Here is a 9,654-nt window from a genome sequence, read left to right on the forward strand (position 1 = left end):
CTGTGAATTGGATACCATTATTACAGGCTGAGGGAACTGAAGCACTGGACTGTCATGTAATTTGCTCAACATACACTGAATATACAAAACTACACGTTTCCATCAAATCCCTCTTCCACGCTCCCTCACAGCGACACCACGACCGGACCGAGAACGCCCCGTCTCTGAAAACCCCGACTGCTCCAGGGCCCTGTGGGTGGTTCCTCTCCTGGGAAGGAGGGGGCGTCCCAGAGCGCAGGCGCGGGCGGAGGGAGGGGCGAGGACAGAGGCAGGGATTGGTGGAAGAGAGTTGAAACCTAATAGCGGAAGTCCCGCCCAGCCTGGGTGAAACTTCCGGCTCCAATTCCTTGGGTCTTATGCTGACGCAGGGGAGCTAGCGGCGCCGGGATGGTGCTGCTGGAGAGCGAGCAGGTAAAGCCAGAGCTGTCTGGCCGAGGGATGGATGTAGTTTGGGGCTTAGCTCGGGGCCTCTGTCTCCTGCTGCGGGAGGGACTAGGACTTGACGGGGAGAGGATTTGGGACTGCTTAACGGGGCCTGGCTTATGTTCCAGTTCCTGACGGAGCTAACCAGACTCTTCCAGAAGTGCCGGTTGTCGGGCAGCGTGTTCATCACCTTGAAGAAGTGTAAGCAGCTGTCCACGCGGCAGGGTCAGAAAGAAGCTGGGAGGCCGAGTGATGCCCCGGCCGGGGTGCCAGGTGTTCTCAGTTTCCGGAGCCGAGGGCGGAGTCCGTCTGCCGCGCATCCCCTCCGTCCCCTACCTTCCTTTTCCTGTAGTGTGCACTTTCAGGGCTGGGGGACGGAAGCATTATGGATTGTGGTGCGTGCGATCCCCGGCACTTAGCCACCCAAACTGGTTCTGGTTACAGTGTGCCCCAAATAGAGCCTTTTTTTGGTCAAGGATTCCAAACCCCGCCGTTAGTGAGATTTAAGCTGCTTTTCTGTTACTATATTCCCGTCGTGGGAGTAGCAAGTAGTTTCCCAAGGTTTGGCCAAGCTGTTGGTGATAGCGGATAATGTAGTTATCAGAACTAGAGCAGTGGAGGTGAATTACGTATCGTCTTCCTATGCCTTCCATGCTCACTTTTTGTCTGCCTGTTAACGTCTGTGGCTGTGTTTATCAGGATGTATTTTTCATGCAGATGACGGTCGAACGAAACCCATTCCAAGGAAAGGTTCTGTGGAGGGCTTTGAGCCCTCCGACAACAAGTGTCTGTTAAGAGCTACTGATGGGAAAAAGAAGATCAGCACCGTGGTGAGTTGGATTCGTGATACTACAGTTTTGGAGTTAGAAGACTTGAACCTCACTGAGGATGGGGCATAGCTGAAGCAGGTTTTTGTTTTTGTTTAAGGTTTGTAAGGGTTTAGCTCTCCCACTGTTTTGGGATCGGGGCCTTCTTTTATTACCTTAGTAGTAGGAAATTCAAGAGCAAAATTAAATTGAAAAAGTCAAACACTTATTCTACTGAAGTCTTTGTGGAAATAAAATTAGCAGATCGGTCCTGACTCATAGTGGCATTGTAAGGAGGAATTGGCATAAATATTTGATGCCTAATTCTTACCGTGTTGGGCTGGGCCTTCAATGAACAGTTTCTTGGTACCAGATGATTTTACTTGTAAGCTGATTATTCCCTTGTGTTTGTGGTCGACATAGCAAATATGTAGCAACAAGACTTCCTGGATTCTGAATGAATTACTTCTTTCCTTTGCTGGGGCAGAACCACACTGCCCTTTAATTACATCAGTATAGGGTCCTTACCAGAATGTAGACCATAATTGGTTGATAAATTTCCCTTTGTCAGTTATCTTGAGAGGACTTTTATAGTAATGCAAACTTGTGGATTTAAAAAATAAACTCGGGTATCATGAAACGCGAAAACTTTAGGAATCTTCAGAAGTAGAATTTCTCCTGTGTTGGCTTGCGTTTTGTTTAAATAGGCCTGAGTTAACGGAAGTAGGTTTAACATAAGGTGGGGAGGAAGTAGTTTAAATGTAATTGGCACAAAAGATTAAAACAAAGTTCTCTGACATCTCTAGAATCCAGGGAGAAAGCCGGTGCCCCGTGTGTAAGAAACTTCAGAGGGAGGAGCATAGCTTCTTTAGGAGCCCCCTTCGACCTCTTTCTCGTCTTGGTACAATTCTCAGGTGGAAAAAAGTACAGAGCTGCTTTGCTTCTTCGTTTGGCAAAGTAGAGTAGGAAAACAGCCGTCGGTGTATTATGACCCCTAAAATTGGAAGGAGATTTTTTCGAGATTACGCTGTTAGGTTGTTTTCAAGAGGTTTTGTTTTAAGATGTTATGTTGTTTTCACGAGTTGTTGCCTGGGGTGAGACAGAGGATTCTTATATGAGTAATAAGGGTGGACCCTTTTTTTTTTTTTTTTTTTCTTTCTTCCCCTTTCCAGGTGAGCTCCAAAGAAGTGAACAAGTTCCAGATGGTGAGTTTCTGGCATACCCCATATGCCCTTTCTCAGGGCAAGGGTGAGCACAAATTGAACAGTGGGTTAAGAATGATATTTCTTACGTTTTGTCAGTAGTTTGAGTGAAACCGCCAGGCTCCGAATTTTACTTTCAACACCCATGTTGTCTTCCGTTTTAGTTTTTTAAGGTAGATGTTGCTTTCCGATTCAGATTTGTTCTCTGTAGTATAGTTAAACAAGAAGTTGCCTGCAGTTTTCCCTTTTGGCTTAAAAAATGTCAGAAGCTGCTGTCACGTGAGAGAGTGTGTTTTCTCTCACGCCATTTTTCCGTAGTATACACGTGCCCCGTGGTCTTAGGTGCTTTATCAAGTAGGTAGGCTTTCTGATACTGACTACCCTGAATTCATTATGGAAATGAGGCAGCTGCTCCACCAATTTGCAACTCTTCCCACTAAGTGGGCGCTGTGTGTCTTTTAGGCTTACTCCAACCTACTGAGAGCTAACATGGATGGGCTGAAGAAGAGGGACAAAAAGAGCAAGAGTAAGAAGAGCAAAGCAGCGCAGTGAAGGGCACCAGGTTTCCTGCTTTCGCCAACTAACCGCCGAACTACTAGTTTTCCTTCGGTTTTTACTTTGGGCCGCAGAGCTAGGTTTCTGGTTCCCCTGTCGTAACTTTTCCTGGGAGATTAGGGTCATTTTGGGTGGAAGAAGGGCTGCAGTGTTTACAGGGTAGTTGTAAGAAGCCAACTTTGTAAGCCAAGTTGTAAGAAGCAAACTTTTTTTTAGCATTGGCTAATTGGTCCGTGTTGCATGGTTGTATGTCCCCGGATCATAAAGTCTCTGTAGCGCTCTGTGTGAAGAACAGTGGATCATTAAACTTCTGTTTATCCGCACTGACCATATCTTATTTATTACTTTTCCCACCCCCTATTAATAGTCTGTGGCAATGATTACTAACCTGTGTTCTAGGTTACTGGAATTAAAACCTGACAGTTTTATAGAAAGTTGTGCTATCTCATGGATAGTCTTCCCAACGGGCCGTATAATTTAACATCATGGTTCCTTTGGCAAATTTGAATGGGTTCTCATAGCCCAATGAGACTTTGCTTAATTGCCTTAAAGATAAACATATTACAGAATAGCAGGAATAACGATTCCAAGTTAAAAATGGTATCGGATTTCTTGAAGCCCTTTGGTTTGGACATTTTCTGGGGAGGGGAAAAAGAGTATTTAATTTTTTCAAGAGAGCAAGTTGCATGATGGGTTATTGGACAACCTCTCTTTATCAGATTTTTTAATGTTTACCTACATCCAAAGGAAAAATTGTGTGAAAATTCCAGAATAGTTAACAGTGTTACAGTTGTTTCAGATGTACAGTATAGTGATTCAGCAATTCTGTACATGACTTAGTGCTCATCAGGATAAGTGAAGTCTTAATCCCCTTCACCTGTTTCACCCCTCCCCCGACCCCAACTTGCCCCTATCAGTTTGTTCTCTGGAGTTAAGAGTCTGTTTTTTGGTTTGTCCCTTTTTTTTTTGCTTGTGGTGTTTCTTAAATTCTACACCTGAAATCATATGGTATAGGTCTTTCTCTGATTGATTTCACTTAGCATTATACTCTCGAGATCCAACCATGTTGTTGCAAATGGCAAGATTTCACTCTTTTTTGTAACTAATACTCCATTGTGTATGTATCTACCACTGCTTTATCCGTTCATCTATCCATCGACACTTGGGCTACTTCCATAATTTGGCTATTTTAAGTAATGCTTCAGTAAACCTGGGGGTGCATGTATCTTTTTGAATTGGTGTTTTGTGTTCTTTGGGTAAATACTCAGTAGTGGAATTACTGAGTCATATGGTAGTTCTATTTTTTAATTTTTTGAGTAACCTCCATACTGGTTTCCACAGTGGCTGTACCAGTTTGCCTTCCCACCAACAGTGCAGGAGGGTTCCTTTTACTCCCCATCCTTGCCAACACTTGTTTCTTGTGTTTTTGATTTTAGCCATTCTGACAGGTGGGAAGTGATATATCTCGTTGTGATTTTCATTTGCGTTTCTTTGATGATGAGTGATGTTGAGCATTTTTTATGCGTCTGTTGACCATCTGTATGTCTTCTTTGGAGAAATGTCTGTTCGTGTCTTACGCCCATTTTTATTTTTATTTATTTATTTATTTATTTTTTTACGCCCATTTTTAATTGGGCTCTTGTTTTGGTGTTGAGTTATATAAGTTCTTTATGTATTTTGGATACTAACCCTTTATTGGATATGTCATTTACAAATATCCCGTTCGGTAGATTGTCTTTTAGTTTTGTTAATTAAAAAAAAATTTTTTTTAATGTTTATTTATTTTGAAGGAGGGAGAGACAGAGTGCGAGTGGGGGCGGGGGGAAGAGAGAGACGGAGACACAGAATCCGAAGAGGGCTCCAGGCTCCGAGCTGTCAGCACAGAGCCCCATGCAGGGCTGGAACTCACAAACCACAAGATCATGACCTGAACCGAAGTTGGATGCTTAACTGACTGAACCACCCAGGTGCCTCTAGTTTTGTTATTTTTTTTTTTTTTTTACCTATGCAGAAGCTTTTTATTTTGATGTAGTCTCAATAGTTTATTTTTGCTTTTGTTTCCCTTGCCTCGGGGGACATACCTAGAAAAATGTTGCTATAGCTGATGCCAGAGAAATGACTAGTTATGGTCTCATCTAGGACTTTTATGGTTTGAGGTCTCATAATTAAGGTCTTTAATACATTTTGAATTTATTTTTGTGTAGGATGTAAGAAAGTGGTCCACTTTTCTCAACACCATTTGTTGAAGACACTTTTTCCCATTGCATATTCTTGCTTCCTTTGTCAAAAATTGACTATGTAAGCATTAAGCATGCTTTTATTTCTGGACTATTTTATTCCATTGATCTCTATTTTTGTATCTGCACTCTACTGTTATGATTACTGCACCTGTGTAAGTGTATCTTGAGATCTGGGATTGTGATATGTCCACTTTTTTATTTTTCACAGTTGCTTTGGCTATTATGGGGTCTTTTGTGGTTCTATACAATTTGAGGATTGTTCCAGTTCTGTGGAAAATGCTGTTGGTATTTTGATGGAGATGGCATTGAATCTGTAGATTGCTTTGGGTAGTGTGGACATCTTTGTTCTTCCAATCCATAGGCATGGAATGTCTTTTCATTCGTGTCTTCAATTGCTTTCATCAGTGTTGTATAGTTTTCAGAGTATAGTTCTTTCATCTCCTTGGTTAAGTTTATTCATAGGTATTTTGTTGTTGATGGAGTTGTAAATGGGATTGTTTTCTTAGCTTCTCTTTTCTGCTACTTCATTGTTAATGTATAGAAATGCAGTGGATTTCTGTATATTGATTTTGTATCTTGTGACCTTACTGAACTCATTAATCAGTTCTAGTAGTTTTTTGGTGGGGCCTTTAGGGTTTTCTATAGGTAGTAGTTAATGACATCTGCAAGTAGTGAATAAAGTTGTACTTGCTTCTTACCAGTTTGGATGCTTTTTATTTCTTTTTTTATCTGGTTGCTGTGACTAGGACTTCCAGTACAAAGTTGACTAAAAGTGGTAAGAGCTTTTCTTTTTCCTGATCTCAGAGGAGTTCTCACTTTTTCACTATTGAGAATGATGTTTGCTGTGGGTTTTTCAGGTATGATCCTTATTATGTCGAGATATGTTCCCTCTAAGCCTAGTCTGTTGAGGATTTTTATCATGAGTGGATGTTGTACTTTGTCAAATACATTTTCTGCATCTATTGAGATGATCGTATGGTTTTTATCCATTCTCTTGATGTATCATTTGATCATTGATTAATTTGTGAATGCCGAGCCACTCTTGCATCCCAGGAACAAATCCCACTTAATTGTGGCGAATGATGGTTTTAAATGTATTGTTAGATTCAGTTTGCTAGTATCTTGTTGAGGATTTTTACACCTTGTGTTTTCACAGATTTTTTTGTAGTTCTTTTTGTAATGTCTTTATTTGGTTTTGGTATCAGAGTAATGTTGGCCTCATAGAATGAATTTGAAAGCTTACCTCCCTCATTTATTTTTTGCAATAGTCTGAGAAGAATAGGTATTAACCCTTCTTTAAATGTTTGGTAGAATTTGCCTGTGAAATCCTCTTGAGAGTTTTTTGATTACTGATTCAATTTCATTGCTGCTAATTGGTCTGTTCAAATTCTTTATTCCTGATTCAGTTTTGGGAGGTTATGTGTTTTTAGAAATGTACCCATTTCTTTTAGGTTGTCTTAATTTTTTGGCATGTAGTTTTCATATTATAATCCTTTTTTATTTCTGTGGTGTCAGCTGTTATTTCTCCTTTTTTTTGATTGGAGTCTTTCTTTGATGAGTCTGGCTAAGTGATATCAATTTTGTTATCTTTTCAAAGAACCAGCTCCTAGTTTCATTGATCTTTTCTATTGTGTTAGTTTTTATTTGGTTTATGTTTGCTCTAATCTTTATTATCTCCTTCCTTCTACTGGTTTTGGGTTTTTCTTTTTCCCCTAGTTTCTTTAGGTGTAAGGTTAGGTTGAGATTTTTCTTGATGTAGACCTGTATTGGTATAAACTTCCCCCTCAGAACAGCTTTTGCCCACACCAAAGATTTTGGACCATTGTATTTTCACTTTGATTTGTCTCTGTGTATTTTTGATTTCTTGGTTGAGCCATTCATTGTTTAGTAGCATGTTATTTAACTTCCCTGTATTTTATGCTCTTTCCAGACTTTTTCTTGTGGTTGATTGAGTTCTAGTTTCTTAGCACTGTGGTTGGAAAAAGATACATGGTATAATTTGTTTCTTGAGGCTTTTTTGTGGCCTAATATGTGATCTGTTCTGGAGAGTGTTCCATGTGTACTTGAACAGAATGTTTATTTTGCTGCTCTAGGATGGGATGTTATGAATATATCTGTTAGATCCATCTTACCCAGTCATTCAAAACCAGTTTCCTTGTTGATTTTGTCTTACCTACCTATTGATGTAAGTGGGGTGTTAAAGTACCCTATTATTATTATATTACTATTGATTACTTCCTTTGGTATTACCTGCTTTTTATGTATTTGGGTGCTATCATGTTGGGTGCATAAATATTTACAATGGTGACATCCTGTTGGATTGTCCCCTTTATTATTATGTGGTGTTTTTTTTGTCTCATTACTGTCTTTGTTTTAAAGTCTGTTTTGTCCAACATAAGGATTGCGACCCCAGCTTTCTATTTCCATTTGCGTGATAAGTGCTTTTCCATCCCTTCACTTTTATCTGGAGGTGTCTTTAAGACAGAACTGTCTTGTAGGCAGCATATAGACGGGCCTTGCCTTTTTATCCATTCTGTCACCCCATGTCTTTTTTAACTTAAATTTTTTTTTTTTTAATGTTTAGTTTTGAGAGAGAGAGCACATGCACAAGCAGGGGAGGGACAGAGGATCTGAAGCAGGCCCTGAACTGACAGCCTGATGTGTACTGCTCGAATTCAGGAACCATGAGATCATGACCTAGATTTCATGACCTAAGCTGAAGTCAGACACTTAACTGACTAAGCCACCCAAGGGCCCCTTTTCTTTTTAAGTTTGAGAGATAGTGTGTGCACACTTGAGGTGTAGGGGAGTGACAGAGAGAGGGGGAGAGAATCCCAAGCAGGCTCCTTGCTTGGTACAGAGCCCAGTGGAAGAGCTCCATCTCACAAACCATGAGATCGTGATCTGAGCCAAGATCAAGAGTTGGACACTTAATTGAATGAGCTACCCAGGTGCCCCAACACCCTGTGTCTTTTGATTGGAGCATGTAGTCCATTTACAAAGTAATTATTGATAGGTATGTACTTACTGCCATTTTGTCACTTGTTTTATGGTTGATTTTGTAGTTTCTTAATCTCCTCTCACGGTTTGCTGGCTTTCCTTAGACATATTGTTTTTTCTACTTTTTGCCTATTACTGGTTTTTGATTTGTGGTTACCATTAGGTTAGTAGTTAGTATCTCATCTCTTGTGCATATAGCAATCTGTATTAAGTTGTTGTTCACTGAAGTTTGAACCCATTGTTTACTCCTCTCCCCACATTCTAGGTATTTGGGATATACTTTACATCCTTTTATTTTGTGAATCCCTTTACTAATTTTTAGAGATAAACTTAATTTTATGCTTTTGTGCTTTCTACTTTTCTTCTGTCTATATGGTCTTTCCTTTCCACTGAGTCCCCTTTAACACATCTTGTAGGGCTGGTTTAGTGGTCATGAATTCCTTTAGCTTTTGTTTGAGAAACTCTCTCTCTCCTTCTATTCTGAAGGATAGCCTTGCTGGATAGAATATTTGTGGCTGCAGGTTTTCTTTCAGCACTTTGAATATATCATGTCCCTCCCTCTGGCCTGCCAAGTTTTTGGTGAAAAATTAGCCAGTAGCCTTACAGGGTTTCCCTTGTATGTAACTGTTTTCTCTTGTACATTACTTTTTGGCTGTTTTAATTACTATGTTTCTTGGTGTGGACCTTTTTGGGGTGGTTTGGGCATAGTCATGTGCTTAGTCATTAGGATTAAGAAAAAACGTGGCTGTTTTCTTGTGTTCTAGCTCCACAAAACCTTTAGTGTTAATGGATTTGCAATTTAAAAGCAGCAGATATATGAAAGCATTTATTATATTCAAAAAGATAAATTTATATATTACACATGAAAAACTTACAAAGCTCAACTTTGTGGGACACCTTCTTAGAATGTAAAGTTTAAATTACAGTGAATGTACAACATTTCATAGTATAAGCTCCTGTCTTTCAACAAGATAATGACCATTCTTTAGGATTAAAATAAAATTCTGTAGTAGTCATCTCTATAGCTATACAGGAATAACACAGATACCCTGCAAAAGAGAAAAGGTAGGATCAATATAATGGGTGAAGAACAAAGTTAATAACAAATTTAGAACGTTTAATGTAAGGCTAGTCATTGAAAAAACTATGTAAGTTTTACAGAAGTGGTGATGGGCAAGGGTCTGTAGTATAGGATCCTACATGAGGGGAACACCATGCCTTTTAAGCAGCTGGTAACGAATGACTGGCATTCTGACACGAGGACATCTACGGCACAGCAGTCACAGCATTTCTCTTTCATTTAGACATTCGTAGGAGTTACCTGGGTGATGAAGATTCGAAGTGGGATTGCTACCCCTGGGACTGCTGGGTTTTGTTATTGACAAATCATGACTGATTCATAGTCCTGAGCAAGCCTTACTGGTTATC

General features: G+C 40.0%; 2 protein-coding genes across 6 annotated transcripts in view; one reads left to right on the forward strand and one right to left on the reverse strand.

Moving 5' to 3' along the window:
- Nucleotides 1–283: 283 nt before the first annotated feature.
- Nucleotides 284–3,108, forward strand: SRP14 (signal recognition particle 14). Its single transcript, XM_045450064.1, has 5 exons — nt 284–411; nt 552–624; nt 1,141–1,253; nt 2,402–2,434; nt 2,894–3,108. Exons 1-5 carry the CDS (start codon nt 388–390, stop codon nt 2,981–2,983), a joined length of 333 nt encoding a protein of 110 aa, XP_045306020.1. The 5' UTR covers nt 284–387; the 3' UTR covers nt 2,984–3,108.
- Nucleotides 3,109–9,039: 5,931 nt separating this feature from the next.
- Nucleotides 9,040–9,654, reverse strand: part of EIF2AK4 (eukaryotic translation initiation factor 2 alpha kinase 4) — a 97,128-nt gene continuing 96,513 nt past the window's right edge. For all 5 annotated transcript variants that reach the window (XM_045450065.1, XM_045450066.1, XM_045450068.1 and 2 more), the window contains one exon: nt 9,040–9,275. In XM_045450065.1, the coding sequence (XP_045306021.1) occupies nt 9,218–9,275 (58 nt within the window). In that variant the 3' untranslated portion in view covers nt 9,040–9,217. The remainder of the gene's footprint in view (nt 9,276–9,654) is intronic.

This window comes from Leopardus geoffroyi, chromosome B3 (genome assembly GCF_018350155.1).
Source record: "Leopardus geoffroyi isolate Oge1 chromosome B3, O.geoffroyi_Oge1_pat1.0, whole genome shotgun sequence".
In the NCBI taxonomy this organism is placed as follows: domain Eukaryota; kingdom Metazoa; phylum Chordata; class Mammalia; order Carnivora; family Felidae; genus Leopardus; species Leopardus geoffroyi.

Bases quoted from the DNA above. Each gene is read 5' to 3' on its own strand.
- SRP14 (XM_045450064.1), top strand. From the start codon at position 388: ATGGTGCTGCTGGAGAGCGAGCAG. The intron at 625-1,140 runs GTAAGCAGCTGT...TTTTTCATGCAG, and splicing joins GTTCATCACCTTGAAGAAGT to ATGACGGTCGAACGAAACCC. The intron at 2,435-2,893 runs GTGAGTTTCTGG...TGTGTCTTTTAG, and splicing joins AAGTGAACAAGTTCCAGATG to GCTTACTCCAACCTACTGAG.